At 46.3% G+C, this 17122-nt stretch overlaps 1 protein-coding gene across 2 annotated transcripts; it reads left to right on the top strand.

The window, feature by feature from the left end:
* Positions 1–6171: 6171 nt before the first annotated feature.
* ZNF783 (zinc finger protein 783) lies at positions 6172–16928 on the top strand. Of its 2 annotated transcripts, none has more exons than XM_074193442.1 (7): positions 6172–6252; positions 7482–7865; positions 7955–8081; positions 8342–8458; positions 9299–9349; positions 12724–12840; positions 14548–16928. In XM_074193442.1, the coding sequence occupies exons 1-7, from the start codon at positions 6229–6231 to the stop codon at positions 15381–15383; spliced, it is 1656 nt and encodes a 551-aa protein (XP_074049543.1). In that variant the 5' UTR covers positions 6172–6228; the 3' UTR covers positions 15384–16928. The 2 variants fall into 2 exon arrangements, with proteins under 2 accessions (XP_074049543.1, XP_074049541.1); XM_074193440.1 differs by having other exon boundaries at positions 9221–9349; positions 14548–16925.
* The last annotated feature ends 194 nt before the right edge of the window (positions 16929–17122 follow it).

Genomic DNA, 17122 nt, shown 5'->3' with positions numbered 1-17122 from the left:
GTGGCAGATAGAGCATTGGATTGGCCCTTGAGCCAGGAGCACCCGGGTCCAAATCTGGCCTCAGACATCCAATGATGATCACCCTGCCTCCAGGCAGGCCACCCAGCCCCATCTGCCCTGCACCCCCCAAAAAAATAATAAATGTGCTTGAGTCTTTGTTCCAACAACTGTCACCAGTGGATCACATTCTTTATAAGTCCATCGCAAAAGTTACTTCCATATTTTTCCAGCGTTGCCATTACTGATCGCAACTCCCTCATATTTCTCCACTACCATGTACTATATTTTCTCTGTCCTTTCACTCTGATTCTGCTGTAGGGTAGCTGGTGCAGCAGACAGATCTCTGGTCCTGGGGCCAAGAGGCCCTGAGCCCCCATACCACCCCTTAGTCCCAGAATCCACCTGGCCCTATGGTCCTGGGCAGGCCATCCAATCCCAGCCCCTTGCTAGAAGTAAAAAAATGTTATATCTGACCACTGTCCCCCCATGGTCCATCCTCTCCTCCATCACATCCCCCCTTTCCCCTGTCCCCCACCCCCCTCCTTACTCCAGTTGTCTATACCCTATTGAGTATATATGCTTTTTCCTCTCCTAGCCACTTCTGATGAGAGCGAAGATTCCCTCATTCCCCCTTGCCTTCCCCCCTTCCATATCATTGCAATAGCTCATTGTAATAAAGAAAAATCTGAGATATCTTGGCCTATTCCCCCTCTCCTTTTTATTTCTCCCATTACATTTCCCTTTTTTTCTATTGACTCCATTTTTTTCACCATATTTTATCTTCAAATTCAGCTCTCTCCTGTGCTTCAACTATAAAAGCTCCTACCTGCTCTATTAACTGAGAGGGTTCATATGAGTACTATCAGTGTCATTTTTCTATTCAGGAATACACGCAGTTCATTAAGTTCCTCATATTTCCCCCCTCCAATCTCTATGCTTCACCCGAGTCCTGTATCTGAAGATCAAACCTGTTCAACTCTGGCCATTCCAACAGGAACATTTGAAATTCCCCTGGTTCATTGAAAGTCCATCTTTTTCCCTGGAAGAGGACATTCAGCCTTGCTGGGTAGTTCATTCTTGGCTGCATTCTAAGCTCTTTTGCCTTCCAGTATATTATATTCCAAGCCCTATGAGCTTCCAGTGTAGCTGCTAAATCCTGTGTGATCCTGACTGCAGCTCCATGATATTTGAACTGTATCCTTCTGGCTGCTTGTAATATTTTCTCTTTGACTTGGGAGTTCTGGAATTTGGTTATAATATTCTTAGGGGTTGGTTTTTGGGGATCTCTTTTTTTTGGGGGAATTGGTGGATTCTCTCCATTTCTATTTTGCCCTCTGCTTCTAGAATATCAGGGCAATTTTTCCCATAGTAATTCTTTGAAAATGATGTCAAGGCTCTTTTCCTGATCATGACTTTCGGGTATTCCAATAATTTTTAAATTATCTTTCCTAAATCTCCCTAAATTCTATTCTTCGAAGGATTTGTTCTCCTCAGAGTTTTCTTACCTCTTTTTCCATCTGGCCCATTTTGCTTTTTAAAGCATTCTTCTCAATAACTTTTTGAACTTGTTTTATCCATTTGACTCAAGCTGGTTTTTAGCATGCTATTTGCTGACTTCATTTTCATATTTTTCCTGCATATCTCTCTCTCTTCCCAGTTTTTCTTCCAACTCCCTCATTTGATTTTCAAAATCGTTTTTGAGCTCTGTTATAGCCTGAGCCCAATTTCTGTTTTTCTTGGAGTCTTTAGATGCAGGAGCTTGTGCTTCCTCATTTTCAGACTAAGTATTTTGATCCTTCTTGGGCTCATTTGCAAAATATTTCTCAATGGTGTTCCTCTTGTTTCTCTGCTTGCTCATTTTCCCAGCCTGGGCCTGGTTTGGGGTGCTTCCTGAGCTGTTGGGAGACTCCCACAAGAGTCTCCATGTGTGAGGCTCTGTCTTCCTTCCTGGTCTGTGAATGACCATATGCGCCCCCCCCTCTGCCACCGGGCTGAGGTGGAGGGGGTCCCTGCTGGTCTATTGGGGGGGGGGGCCTAGGCTGTGATCAGGATCTAAATGTGGTCAGAGCCCCAGAGTCCTGTTCCAGGGACAGAGCTCTGCAGTCTCTCTTCACTCCCCTCCTCATGGGCTCATGCCCTGGGGGCTCCTGCTTACCATCTCTGCCTGCTTCTGTTTCCTGGAATTTGGCTGTGGTGGCCAACTCTCTGTGTCCTGAGGGCTGGGCTTCTCGTGCTTGCCTTGGCTTAGGTCCCCCCATTCTTCCCCCAGTTTGTGCCTGGTGCTCTCGGGATGTAGCTCAGGAGACTCCCCCGCTGCTGTGAGCCGTGGCTTCCAGTGCCCTGGGGATGCCTCCAGGAGACTGAAGTTCTTTGGCTCTGGCAGGCTGCCCCTCCAACCCCAGGGAGCAGAGCCTTTCAGCTCTTTTCCAGGTTACCTTGAGTAGGAGAACTGCCTCATTGGGTCCCTCTGTGGGTTCTGTGTCTCAAAAATTTAGAGTCCTTTGCTTATGAGTTTTATGAGAGAGAGAGCCTAAGACATGATCCTTTCTTGTTGCCATCTTGGCTCTGCACCCCCCCCCCCCCCAATCTTGCAAATTTTGAGTTGCTTAGTGAACACTAGAGTTCAATGAAGACACTATAGCTTGACCTGAGGCAAAAACAACTGGGGTTTAGATCACTGGATTCAGGGAGAGCAACCATTCATATTCAGGGAATACCTAGTGGGCAGTATTGGGATAAGAAGGCAGAAGACAAGGGATTGACTCCCAGCAGGGGTTGCTGATCCTAGGAATGTGTCATAACTGGATAATAGACTTGCCTCAGTAGAAAGCTTGGTATTTGAATAGGTATCATTACCTGATGTTTCTGTAGTAGTAGCCTGTCTGCTGCCTGACCTTACTACCTTACATACCTAAAGAATTTGCTGGGTTAATTCCAGAAGAGTGCTTAGCTTAATAAAGGCTGATGATATTTGTCAGGATTCTGTTGGCTGCTGCTATAGATAAGGTAGGTAGACCATAGATTGCAAGTAAATTAATACTGCAAAATAGTGGTGTCTTGAGATGAGTCATTGCCTATTGAATCACAAGAATATGAGTCGCAGTGAGATGCCTCTGTCCCCTGCAATAAGAGGAGCTGACTCATGAGAAAGTTGCTGAAGAGATGGAGGTCTGATATATGGCCAACAGAGTCAAAATTATACACTGAACATGGTAGACTGAGGATACCGAAGGGTGGGGGGGTGCTTGTTCCAACAGTTTTGTCAAACAGCTGGTCCTGAAGCTGACAGTATTGGCATGCAAAATAAGAGGCCACTGTAGATTTGCCCCAACACATTTATGGGACAGTGCCCGTGGGAAGTTGGGCAAGGCCTTTTCTCCTTGAGGAGAGGTCTGCTATCAATTCCACTGTAAGGACTGAAGGATGTTAATGACACTCCCATTTTTATCCCATTCCTTTACAATCTGAAGAATTCTGAATATTGTTGCATCTGATACAGTGGATAGAGAAGCTGAGAAATTCTATGAATTTATCAAAACCATCCAAATGGAATCAATATAAACTATATCCAAAGGAAGTATATAGAATGGAGAATTTGGATGTGTGATAGTTTCATTAGTATAGACAAGTGAGGAAAAACATTTAAAGTTGCCTTAGAAAGCTAAGAGATGTCCAGCGGCTCTCCCAAGTGCTGCCGTGCTTTGACATCAATTTTTGACAGCATGGAAAGTGTCCAAATCCTTGGTGACCACACAGAAGCTCCACACCTTAAAATTGCAAATATTTTTTTTTTTTTTTAGATTTTGAAAGGCAATGGGGTTAAGTGGCTTGCCCAAGGCCACACGGCTAGGTAATTATTAAGTGTTTGAGGTCAGATTTAAACCCAGGTACTCCTGACTCCCAAGGCCAGTGTTCTATTCACTGTGCCACCTAGCCACCCCAAAATTGCAAATATTTGAGAAAAGAAACGGGAAGTACATTGGTACATGACAAAGTGAAAGTGTTTATATTTTGAGAGAAAATGGTATTACTGATGTGATCATTCTTAAATCTATATACAGTTAGACCACTGATTTGTTAGAACAAAAATCAAAATTAGTTCAAAGTTAAGGATATGAGTCATTACCAGTTTTGAATTTGGAAAAATGAAAATGAGAAAAATTGCAAACTGGCAACCTTACCTATTTCAAATTAGTTATTGATGCCAAAAGATAGAATGTGAATGGAGTAAGGAACATAAAACTATAAAGCCAGAAACTATCAGCCAGTAAGCAAAACTTGATCTGGTCAAGTAGTGTGTCAGGGACTTAGAATAATTGTAAAATGTTAAAAGAATGGATTGGTGGAGATGAAAGAAAGCTTGGTGAAAGACCTAAAAGTCATAACACATTTAAGGTTGAAGCTGAAAGGATGGCAAACATGAATTTAAAAATTTCTATAAAAAATTTTTATAGCAAATTCAAGGTTGAAATGTCACATTTGGATTCATTATAGTTCTGGGATGTCCCAGTGGAGGAAGCAGAAATGACTGAAGAAAACCTACAGAAAATACATTTAGTTTTGCATTGAGTGAATTTATGTGTTTGGGCTGACTTAATTTTGAGGGCATTAAGGAATCAAATTCTCAAGGTTTATGAAGGAGAAGAAAGTAGGCATAAAAAAATCTCAAGATCCTCTTACTGAAATAGGTGACCAAGAAGGTCTCAGAAATGGCTACTGAAGTGTATGCTTTTTTTTCCCACATCTATACACATTTTTATCATCCTTGGCACATTGAGGGAATCCATGAGTTTAAGGGAACAGAGATAACTGACTCAAAGGCATGAAAGATAAATCTATTGTGTTCACTGATTGTTGGCCATAAAAAGCATTTGATTTTTGTTAAGCAAAACATTGCTCTTCAAAAAAGTCTATCCTAATGAGATATCTTAAAAGAGGTGAAGACAAAAGAACTTTGTTCAGCGATCCTCAAAAAATGGATGGCAAGTGGAATATAAAATACACATGCATGTCAAAGGTTAGATGAGATTTTCTTGAAGTGGTGAGATTTTCCAAGTATTCCTGTTTGTGGATGATGTGCTTCATGCATCAAGCCCTCGAATATTGCAGAGACTCCTGAGATGAGTAACCTTTTCTCATGGAACAAAATTTCTGTTGGTGAGTGTGGTAGTAGGAATATTAACTTTGAAGAACTGAAGCTATTAAGCATCCACAGGCTTTGAAATCTGGGCATTATCTGCCTAATAGCACATTACAGATGAGAAATTATTAATGAAAAGTAGTAGAAAAAGTCAGAAAAAGGCATCATTGGAAAAGTTGGGTGTATAGAGGGACAGCCAGCATGCTCTTGGTATCCATTCATTGTAAGGCAAATGTGAAGAAGGTGGCAGCTTAAGCCCTGGGGCAAATTTCAGGGATGACACAAATGAGGGATTTGGGTAGGTTGAGATCTGTTTTTCACATTTAAAAACTAACCAAGTTATTCATTTCTGGCAATACTAGACAGCATTTTGACGACTCAGGCTGTATAATTTTTATATGTTTTAAGGCCTGTAATGGGTAATTGAACAAAATTCCCCCAAATTTCTGCTTTGAACTAATACGGTACGGTATTCCTGACCCCCTTTTGCTTATATTTAAACTCTTCCAACCTTCCGTCCTCGGGCTTTCCTTCTATTTTAGTAGCTTGGGTGAGTCTTGGGGTCTGTGTGGGCGCCCTTGGGTGGGAAGCGGCACATGCTGCTCCCCGGAGCCGCGGGGCAGCGCCGCGCGCAGGGTCGGAGCCCGGTGCCAGCCGGGGAGGGCGCCGGGAGCCGGGCCCTGGCAGGCGGGCCGGGGAGCGGCCGGGGCTGGGCCTGGAGGAGGGCCCGTCCGGGTGGCCTCCGTCCCCACACCCGAGGCTCGGGCCCCGCCGGGCACGGGCCCGGCTCTGCCTGGCGGGGCGGAGCAGCGGCGCCCCCCGCCATCTGCCGCCGGCCGCTTCGGGCGTTCCGCGCGGGCCGCGGGGCCGGGCTCCGGGGCCGGGCTCCGGGGGCCGCCTCCGAGGGCGGCCCGCCGCGCCGCGCGGTCCTACGGGCCGCAGGGGGCGCTGTCGGCGGCGCGGCCGGCGCTCTGGGCCGGGCCGCACGTGTCCCGGGGGCCGAGGCGGGGCTTGCCGGGAGCTCGGGCCGACTCGGCCGCCGCCGCTCCGTGTGGCCGGTGCCCGCCCGCCCCGGGCCGCAGGGAGCCATGGCCGAGGCGGAGCCCGCTCCGGTGAGCCCCGCGCCTGGGCGGCGGAGGGGGGTGCGGAGGGGCAGCGGCGGCCCGGCGCGGGGCATGGGGCTGGGCGGGGCGGCGCCCCCGGGCGGGGGGAGCGGGACCCCGGGCGCCTCGAGCCGCCGTGGGAGGCGCGGAGCGGCCCAGGCCGGGCCCTGCGGCGGGCGGCGCGCGGGGCTGGCTGCCCGGAGGTGCGGCCGGACGGGTGGGGCCTCCACGCCGGGCCGGCATTGCCCGCCGTCTGCCCAGCTCCGGGCTTCCTCCTCCCGCGCACCGCCGGAATAATGGCTTCCTTTTGTAGCCAAGGCACCTCCTCCCCCATCCCTTCCCAGAGACACCTTATCTTTTGGAATAAAGGACAGTTTGGCAAAACTAGCCCGCGGGTCACAAAAGTCTGGCAGAGAATGAAACACTCCAGTCCCATTTCCCTCTGCAAACCAGTGAGGGAAAGGGGCCAGCTTTGGTCATTATAACAGCATTACAATCAGTTTTAATCTTTTCAACATGTTTACTTTGATCATTGTAAAGCATCAATTATACATGTTTTTTTTTCCTGGCTATACTTACTTTGCATCCGTTCATTTAAATTTTTCCATCCTAATTTGCACTCACCAGGCTCATTATTTATTCAACTTCAATATAAATCATATAGCACAATTTGTATAGCTATTCTCCGATGGATGGGCATCTACTTGGTTTTCAATCTTTTTTGCTACCCTAGAGATCAGGTACATTGATTTTGGGACTTGAAATGAACTGACAATAGATACTTTTTGGCCTCCATTTTTTTGTAGAAAATTGGCAAAAAACACAGAAATCACTATAAAGTTCAGATTGACAACAATTGTAATTTATAGCATTAGTAAGACTAGGTAGGTGTTACCAAAAAAAGGTGGAGGACAGTGGAGGTCAATTTACCTCTTAGGATATTGTAATAATAAGGCAATGTGCATTAAAAGTGGCATGATATAAAGCCCTACAATTATCTCCTCCAGTTTTGAGAATACAGTAAAAGTCAATTAAAAAATATTGATTTAATGACTTCCAGTCCTAAACAGAGAGGGTAGGTGTGCAGGTTTCTCTGGGAAGGGCATGATGTGGAGGGACATACTAGGAGACTTCTAGAGCTCTGGTTTCTTTTAGGAATGGTAGAAGATTTAAAACAAAAAAACCAAAATGGGTTATCCTGTGATTCTAAGACCATCTCTAATTCCTTTTGCTAATAGGCCCTTGAGCGGAACCTACAATCTGGATCCCTGAGATCGCTGCAGGTGTCTCCTGAGAAGGACTCCTGCCTGCCCTCCCCAGAGATCACCCTGTGGACTGTAGTAGCTGCCATTCAAGCTGTGGAAAAGAAGGTGGATTTGTGCCTCACCCGATTATTTACTCTTGAGGGTCGGACAGTGACAGCAGAGAAAAAGCTGGCAGACTATGAGAAGGTGGCGGTAGAGATGGAAAACCAGCTGGAGGGTAGGTGGGCCATGTTGGGGACCCTGCTTCAGGAGTACGGGCTGCTCCAGAGGAGGTTGGAGAACATGGAGAACCTGCTGAGAAACAGGAACTTCTGGATCCTTCGGCTCCCTCCGGGCAACAAGGGCGAGGTTCCCCAGGTAATCCCCTGGAGCCTAGGGATGGTGGGAGCAGGTGAGACCGAGGTGGTGTGTATGTGTGCGAGGGTGTACAATGCTTGTGGTTTTAGGTACCCCTGACCTTTGATGATGTGGCCGTGTATTTCTCGGAGCAGGAGTGGGGGAAGTTGGAGGAGTGGCAGAAGGAGCTCTACAAGCACGTGATGAGGGGCAACTATGAGATGCTGGTCTCCCTGGGTAAGGTCCCAGACTTGGCCCCTATTGAAGAGCTTCTCGGGTTTCTACGATGCCTGGATGTGACCCAGCCTCCCCTGCCTTTGGGTCCTGACTTGGGGGAGGCCCAGGCTTGATCGCTCCATAGGCAGGGGAGCATGTTTGTCACTCATGAGTTCCAGGCCGACTTGAAGTGCTATGCTTTGTTATCTCCGTGGTTGGGTCTCCCTAGCCACCTCCAGTAGTCAGACTGATTATGTCTTCTTCCTCCATCCTGTGCGTAGACTATGCTGTTTCCAAGCCTGATATTCTCTCTCAGATTGAGCGTGGAGAACAACCATGCCTTCAGGACCGGTGGGGCTCAGATGAGGAAGTGCCAGGTCCTGGAAAGCTAAGTCCTAGTAAGTATGAGGACTCTGGGAATGAACTGCTCATTGGAAGTATGACCATTTATTTTTATTTCCTGATTTGAGTGAAGTTTCTCCATTAGCACTTCCTTTGTACCCTTGGGAGGGTGGAATTTGATATTGATGTCAATTTGTAGTTTCCAAAGGCAAAATTGTGGCTCAGAGTGGGGGAAATGGTGGCTAAAGTCACACCAATAAAGACTAGTTAACTGTATGACTCCAGATACGTAATCTAAGCAGTTCCATCTCACTCAGTTCCTCCTCATCCCAGCTGTTCAGAGCCTCGTTATTTGTATCCATATCAGCTGCTTACTCCCAATGTTTACTAACATTCTTTTCATTCTGGGAGACTTTGTCTCCTGGAATCAAGGGCCATTCCCCTTCACCCCATTAGTGTGTAATAATAGAAAACACTGGATTGAGAATTTAGAACTTCAATTATAGGGCTGTTTCTAGTGCTAAATAGTAAAATCATTTCATCATCGTGGGCCTCAGTTTTTTTAATCTTAAAAAGAAGCCACTAGATAAGATGGTTTCTAACATCTTACCTGGTGCTAATGTTCTAGATTTGATTAGGAGTCTCAGAGAGGTCCAGGTACAAGGCAGGCAGTGGCTCTGTGCATAGACAGTATCCCAGAGGAAAAGAACTGCCCAAGAATTAGGTTATCCAATAGAAATCTTGGGAATAGGGCAGATCTACCCTGGAAATGTGTCTTCTACTCAGTATTAGTTATGTACAATTTCCCCCTGCCCCAGACCTACCTTCTCCAGAGTATATTTCCAAGCAACTTCAACCTGTTCAAAGGGAAATAAAGGAAGAACCTGTTCCTATAGATCCTCAAGGCGCAGAAGCACAAGAAGACCTGATTGAACCAAGCCTCCCCGGTGAGTCAGAACATGGGGTGGGAGCTGAAGGTGGATAAGGAACCTTTGATATCTGGCTTGGGGGCCCCAGGAGCTGCTGCTGCCTTCCTCCAGCTGAAAGGGAAGACAGGGATTTTCTGAGGGCAGTGAGTTCATGGTCAGGGCCCATTCTTGTAACTCTCTTTGAACAATAACATAAGTAACTCACAATTTCATAGAGATTTAAGGCTTACAGAATGCTTTTCCCAACTCTGTGAGGACAGTAAGTTTTAAGTGTTTCACCCATTTGGCGGTTAAAGAAATGGAGGTCTACATAGACAAAGCCACTTTTTTCATTTTTTTTTTTTTTAGGTTTTTGCAAGGCAAATGAGGTTAAGTGGTTTGCCCAAGGCCACACAGCTAGGTAATTATTAAGTGTCTGAGACCGGATTTGAACCCAGGTACTCCTGACTTCAGGGCCGGTGCTTTATCCACTATGCCACCTAGCCGCCCTACTTTATTCATTTTCATATCACAGTTAAATGTCAGAGCCAAAGTTCAGATGATTGACCTGACTTCTACTGACCAAGGGAATCTAGTGTTCTTTCCATTATTCTAGCTTGGACTAGTTTTTTATTCACTGTTTCATAATTGGATTATTCATTTTCCTATTTCCTTGCCTTTGCTCAAAATAGCCCTTCCACTTTTTTTTTTTTAATCCTGTTTCCTCTTGAAAAGCCCAGTCAGTGTCTCATGGAACAGTACAGCAAGCCTTAACTCTGGCGTCTGGATTTAGATTCAAATCCAGACTCTGCTCCTTACCATCTCTTCAGCTACTCCTGGACAATTCACTTCATTCCCTGGGTCTCAGTTTTCTCAACTGTAAAATAAGGGAATTGGACTAACAAGCCCTTGAGGTCCTTTTCAGCCCTAACCCTCAGGTCCTGTGCTCTTTTTGCTAGACTACCTTGGAACATTGTCCTCATCCTAACCCCTTGGGGCTCATAGAAGTTAAGGGACTGACTTGTGGTCAATCAGGGAATAAATGGCCAGGCTGTTACTAGAGGTTCCTGTCCTTGAACCAGACTTGTATTTCCCATTTAGCTCATGCCACATAACATTTATGGGTTATACATGCAAGTGATCTATCTCGCCAACTAGAGGAAAAGTTCTCTAGGTAATGTTGATTCTATCTCCTACTTCCTATCTCTCATGCTCTCTAGAACATGGCCTCTCATCCAGCAGGTTCACAAAAATAGGCCTTCCCTGTGCAAAGACCTGTGCTAGGAACCATCTCAGGCCCTGGAAAGGATAACATAACAAAGTGGTGAAGGCCAGCTGGGGGTCAGGAGCTCCTGGGCTCTAGTAGGGCCTTAAGTAACTCTCCAGAGGAATAGGTTGTAAATAAGATGAAATCTGCAGCAGTGGAGAGCCTTTCTACCCTCTTGTTTGTGTGCTGATGAAGTCACAGGTGTGGATCCCGGTTTAAAAGGATCCATCCATACCAGCTGTGACCATGGGAAAGTCACCCTCTCTCTCTGATGATAGTTTTCTTATCAGCAGAATGGGAATAAGTTATACTATCTATTTCACAGATTTTTTTATGAGGAAAGTACTTTGTATACCTTAAACTTCTATATAAATGTTAGCTGGTTCTCCTCTATTTATGAGACTTGATCTCTTTTTTAAAATTTTTTTTTTTTTATTTATTTAAGGCAGTGGAATTAAGTGACTGTGCCCAAGTGACGCAGCTAGGCAATTATTAAGTGTATCTGAGGTCGAATTTGAACTCAGGTCCTCCTGACTCCAGGGCCAGTGCTCTATTCATTGCACTAACTAGCTGCCCCCATGATCTCTTTCTTAAAGGATTTTTCAATCTAGTTAGGAAGATAAAATATATATATATATGTATATATATATATATATATATATATATACATATATATATATATATCATAAAATTCCCTTATTTCATAGTTGAGGAAACTTAGACCTAGGGAGTGAAATGACTTGTCCAGGATCAGTTGAAGAGGTAGTGAGGATTGGAGGTGGGATATGAATCCAGATCCTGACTACAGGTAGGGCTTATTGTACTGCTCCATGAGACACTGATTGGACTTTCCAAGAGGAGGCAGGATTTTAGGCTGGAGAAATACATTGAGCAAAGGCACAGAAATAGGAAAATGCCTATTATGGATGGGTTTTGCATCTTTTGGGAGGGAAGGTGTTTGTTTAAGGGCATAGAGAATAAGTGTATTAGATTAGATTAGGAGAGATCAGGATGGTCAAGAAAGTCATTTTAGCAAAAGTAGGACTTGAGCTTGATCTTAAATGATGATTAGGATTTGTCTTGGCAAAAAAAAAGGGGGGAATCATATTTCTTTGGGGTAGAGGAAACTAGAATTAGAATTGGGATTGTGCCAGATGAGTTTGGGGACTGAGTATAAGTTTTATTGCAGCAGAGGAAACAAGGCAGTCTCTTTTCAAAGATATTTAGGAAAAAACTCCCTGGGGTTGTATCTCTAGAGATGAAAAAAAGAATTCCTTCAGTTAGATTGATACACTTTCTGCCATAATTTAATCTCTTTTGCTGTCAGGTAGACAGACCTTCACAGGCTTGAAGAACAACTCGACAGCACTGTACTTTGAGAAAGACAGAAGCCTCTCTCTCTCTCTCTCTTTTTCCTCCACCTTGCTTTCTTAGGACTCAACCTTACTGTCCCTCTCCCTAGTTACTTTCACCTCACTTTGTTCCTTTCATCTTCTGCTTTCTGAATTTTCTTACTGCCGTGTATGTATATGTGTGTGTCTGATCTCTGCCATCAGGTAGTTTCCCAAGAGTAGGAGCTCTAGAGAGAGAGCTTCTTTGGCATCTCTTAGGATTTTGAGCCTGGGGCAACTGTTCCCTCACGGGGTTAGCTTTAGGAGGACTGTCTTACTCCTGACCAACTCTGTGCCTCTTTAGGGCTGGGTCAGATGAGAGAGTCATCCACATTCTTCTGGCAGTCTGTTCCAGTCTATCCTTAGGAATCTGACTAGCCCATGTTGGGATTAGGGAGTGAGGCACAGTGGTTTATTTCCTAGGACTGATTAGAGAATGTGTATAAAACCTAAAGCATTATAGAAATGTCAGTTTTTGTCATTAACAGGCTGACAGCAACCTGGGCTTCTTTGCCTCCGAGATGTTGGCCTCATTAACTCTGTGCTCTAAGCTCCTGAGCCATGGTTGATGGGTGACTGACTTCAGGTCCTCATCTGGAACCCGATGGGGATCCTCCTTTACCAGTAGGTATCTGCTCAGGGTGTGCAAAGATGTTTCACACCTGCTGGGAAACAGTGATGCTGAGTCCCATTCTTGTACCAGTCATGATGTCCAGCATCCAAGGAAGACCTTAATGGGATTCTCTTTCTCACAGAGCCTCTCCCAGCTGGCATCAATGTTTTGTCCTCGATTAAACAGGAGGAAGAACCACCAGGTGGGGAAGAAGCATCAGTCTTCCCACAAAGGGAGACCCTGCCTTTCCTGAGACTAGGTAAGTAATAGAGGAAGGGAAGATGCATGTCCTCAGTGCCTCCCAAGTGCCACACACTGCTCTGATAATGAGCATGTTACAAATATGATCTCATTGGATCATCAGAATAAAGCTGGGAGGGAGGGGCTGTTAAAATCCTTATTTTGTAGATGAAGAAATTGAGGAAAACAGGGTTAAAATGACTTTCCTGGTGTCACACAACCAGTAAGTGACTGAGGCCTAATTTGAATTAAGGTCTTTCTGACTCCAGGCTCAGTGGTCTTATTTACTGAACCAAGGTATCCACCCTATAACCATTGCCCCAAATAAAAAAGTCAGCCCTAGTTGACTGACTGACTGACTGACTGACTGAGGGTGATCTCCAGAGGTTCTGTTTCCGTCCTCCTCTTCCAACTTCAACTCAGCTCCTTGGTTCTGTCCCTAGGGAAGTTTTGTGGCAGGGATGGGATTACTTCCTGTTCTATGAGATTTGGGAAACTTAGAGAATCTAGATTCTAAGTTCTTTCTCTCTTTAGCACTTAATCACCACTTGGGACTCCTATTTGTTCACTGACCATTATCTTCAGAATAAGGTGTCAGACCTCATTTATCCTCATTGCTAACTTCTCACTGACCTTACTATAGAATAGAATGGATTCTACCCCAAACAAACTAAAATGATATCGAGGACCTCTTGTCTGTGTTGAGGTTGGATGAATCTTGGACTCTAGGCAGAAGACTCACACTGACATTTTGGGCGAATAGTAAAGAGGGAGGGAGTAGTAGTGGGAAGAGGTCTAACTCCTGCCTGTAGCAGTTTTCTAGGAGAAATGAGATCTTCCATAGTTCTCTCTCTCCTAGTTTAGTCCTTCTCTAGCTCCCATTGCTGCTACTCTACTTCAGGCAGTCAGGCAATATTTATTTTTCAAACATCCATTATGTCGGAGACGGAATGATGAAAATAATAATTCACGATTTATGTAATGCCTTAAAGTCTACACACCACTTTGTTTATGTTATTTTATTTGAGATGATAGAATCACAACCCTTGCCTTCTAGAAGTACAAACTATTTGAGGAAACAATGGTACAAGGCAAGATGGAACCAAATGTCGGATGGTGTGGTTCAGACTGAAGTGCTAAAAGAATTCAGGTAGAAGAGATGGTCATAGGGGGGATGAACAGTCAGGGAAGGCTTCAGAAAGGGGGTGGGATGTGAATAGACCAGAGCCACTGCTCCAGAGGGTGGCCCCTGGGTGGGCTCCTTTGGTTGTGTTCAGGAGCTCTCTGACTTTGCTGAAGAGTGTAAACACCTTTCCTACCCCTTATTGCCAACAGGCCTCTACCTTTGACCTTCTCTTACAGAGCTAAGAGAGAATTCCAGTTGGAAAAAAAACCCCACTGCATTCTTTGAAACTTAGTTCTTGTTACTTGCCCTTGACCATTAGTCCTTTCACCATCTTGCAGTGTGTCTTTGGGAAAATTACCCTACCTCTCAACTTCAGTTTCCTTATCTGTGAAATGAGAGCATTAGACTTGATGATCTGCAGGTTTCTGCCTCACATATGCTGGGATTCTGGGGCATTGAATGTGGAGAAGGGAGAGTGATTAAGAAAAATTTCATGGGAGGAGGGTGTAGGACCTGAGTTTGGGTACAATTTTGAGTAGCATGGAGGTGGAAATGACCCTGGTTTGTTTGAAAGTCTCTATGTATGGATTCTTTCAATAGATAATGGACTTGTGAGCATCAAAACAGAGAGTCCAGTGGATGAGGTAGACCCACAACAGCTAAGCTTGGAGCAGGGCTCCAGGGCAGCAGAGGACATGGTTCCAGACAGAGGCAGAGAAATCGTGGCTAACCCGACTGAGTACCCTTGCTCTGGTCTGCCAAGGAGTCGGGGGAGGGAGAAGCCCCCATCCCCTGTTGCTAGTGAACCGCCTCGGGTCCTCCCGCGCCGGAGAGAGCGGGCCTTCCCATGTCCAGATTGTGGTCAGAGCTTCAGACTGAAGATCAACCTGACCATTCACCAGCGTAGCCATGTGGAAGAGGAGGACTGGACATCCCAGGGCACCTGGCCAGATACATGGGAAGGGCCTCCTGCCTCCTTGGAGCCAGGGGAGGTGGTGGTGCCTGGCCCCATCATCCAATGGCTCCCGGAAGAGCCAGAGAGCCCCCAGTCCCTGGCAGGAAGGCCTTGCCAGGAACAGCGCCCTGCATCCACCCGGACGTCCAAGCTGTACCACTGTAGCGAGTGCCTGCGCCTGTTTGAGCAGCGCAAGAGCCTCTTGCTGCACCAGCGCCTGCACACTGGCAACAGCCAGGGCTGTCCCACTTGTGCTTATTGTGGCAAGGGTTTCCGGCGACCCTCGGATCTATTTCGGCATCAGCGCATCCATACCGGTGAAAGGCCCTATCAGTGCTCTGAGTGTGGTAGGACTTTCAATCGAAACCACCATCTGGCTGTCCACATGCAGACTCACTCCAGGAAGCACCAGGACGGCCCACACTGTGCCAAAAAAGGAAGCCTGGCCCTGACCCGCCCCAACCGGGCTGAGGAAGGTTGAGCCCCAGGGGCCCCCAGGCTGGGGGCAGCTCCTCCCCTTGTGCTGGGGCCTCCTGCACTGCTGGTGGGGAGAGCTTGCCATCTTCCTGCTCTCACCCTGGAAGGCCTTCCTCTCCCACCTGCCTGGCATTCCTGTGTGGCAGAGCTCTTGCCCTGAAACAATTTAGGAAAGTTTTTCTTTGTGGCAGTCATGAATGTGGTCAGACACCTACATTTCCTTTTCTCCCAGTCACTGGTACTTGTTCCTCAGGGTCACTGAACCCAGAGGATCAAAGGAGATGGGCCCATGGGGGTGGGGAGGGTTATCACTGGGCACAATTGGTAGGCTGGGGGAGTGCTGGGACCTGGGTGGGTTATTTGGCCCTTCTCATAAGCCCACTGAACCCACTGTGGCACATCCTCTCCTATGGGAGCTCAAATGTGTGCCCAGGGACCATTTTATAACCTCAGGACTTCAGAGTGATGTGCATTTGGGTTGATAGTTTCCTTGAGGAGAATCACTGTCATGATTTTTCCTTTTTTTGTTGTTCTGATGTTTTGTCTTGAATCTCTTTTTCCAATGGATTTTTTTATCGCTTGCATAAGTCATCTGAGTTATCTCAAAACTGTACAGGACTGTGTGGCCTTGGGCAAGCCACTTAACCCCATTTGCCTTGCAAAAAAAAAACTGTACAGGAGAGACTTGGTAGAAGTTGACACACAGTGGCTCTGGGGTGTGCGTGTGTGTGTGTGTGTGTGTGTGTAGAGGTTGACATGCATCTGGCTCTGAATGTATATGTTATGTGTATATGTATGTAAATATGTAAATATATAAACACATGTATTCTGTATGCACGCAAGTCTTTGTATGTCTCTAGTGTATTCAGCTACACATTTGCACACCCACATGATAAAGCTCAAAAAAAAAGCTTCAGTCTTCATTTAAGAGGACTAAGCCTTGAGCTGGCTAGGATTCTGGAACCTGTGATTATAAACCTTAAATCACCAGAGTTAGGTGTGGCATTTGACCCTTATTTTCCCTAATGTTTTCCTTCAAAATTCTTTTACATCCCTACTATTCATAATCATCTGACATATCTATAGCTCTTGATGGTTTATGAAATGCAGTCTTCACAGCTGAGGTATTTGAGGCATGGATTATCATCCTTTTATTGATAACAAAATGAGGTTCAGGACAGCCTAGCTTAGTTGGACATTCAAACTTGCTTCCAGTGTTTTCTGCACCATACAGTGGTCTCTATTCTTTTATCCAAATTTGATGTGTGCTTTTGTGCAAAAATCAGAAAGGATCCAGTTCTCCTGGACTGTAGCTGTTCTTGATTCTAAGCTAACCTTTCTCTGCGGATAACAAAACATTAGCTGGAGGGGTAGAATCCTCCTCAGCCAGAGGAAGGCCATTCACCCGGCTGCCGGCCACCTCCAGTCCACTCTGCCCAGGGCCCCTGGCCTTGGCCTTTGAAAATCTCACTCATCTCTCAAAAGGGCCACAGCCTGTGGTGGAGCGGGGCTGCCCCCGGATTAGATGGCCTCGGGGTCTCGGGGGAGGCAGTGAGGCCAGCCCGACCCGGAGGCCCGGCCTTCTGGCCTTGGCCGTTCGTTCAAGCCGCAGATTGCCGAGTCGGGCGCTGCTGGGCGGCGGGTGACCCTTCCCTTCTCGTTCTTGGGGAGGCGCCCCCGGCCAGCTTTGCCCCGGTGCCCCCGCGCCAGACCCACAGGCCCGACTTGGCCCGGGACGAAGCC

The sequence above is a fragment of the Macrotis lagotis genome, chromosome 7 (assembly GCF_037893015.1).
Source record: "Macrotis lagotis isolate mMagLag1 chromosome 7, bilby.v1.9.chrom.fasta, whole genome shotgun sequence".
Lineage (NCBI taxonomy): Eukaryota > Metazoa > Chordata > Mammalia > Peramelemorphia > Peramelidae > Macrotis > Macrotis lagotis.
Note: the sequence above shows the minus strand (reverse complement) of the source record. Positions and strands in the feature narration are given on the sequence as shown.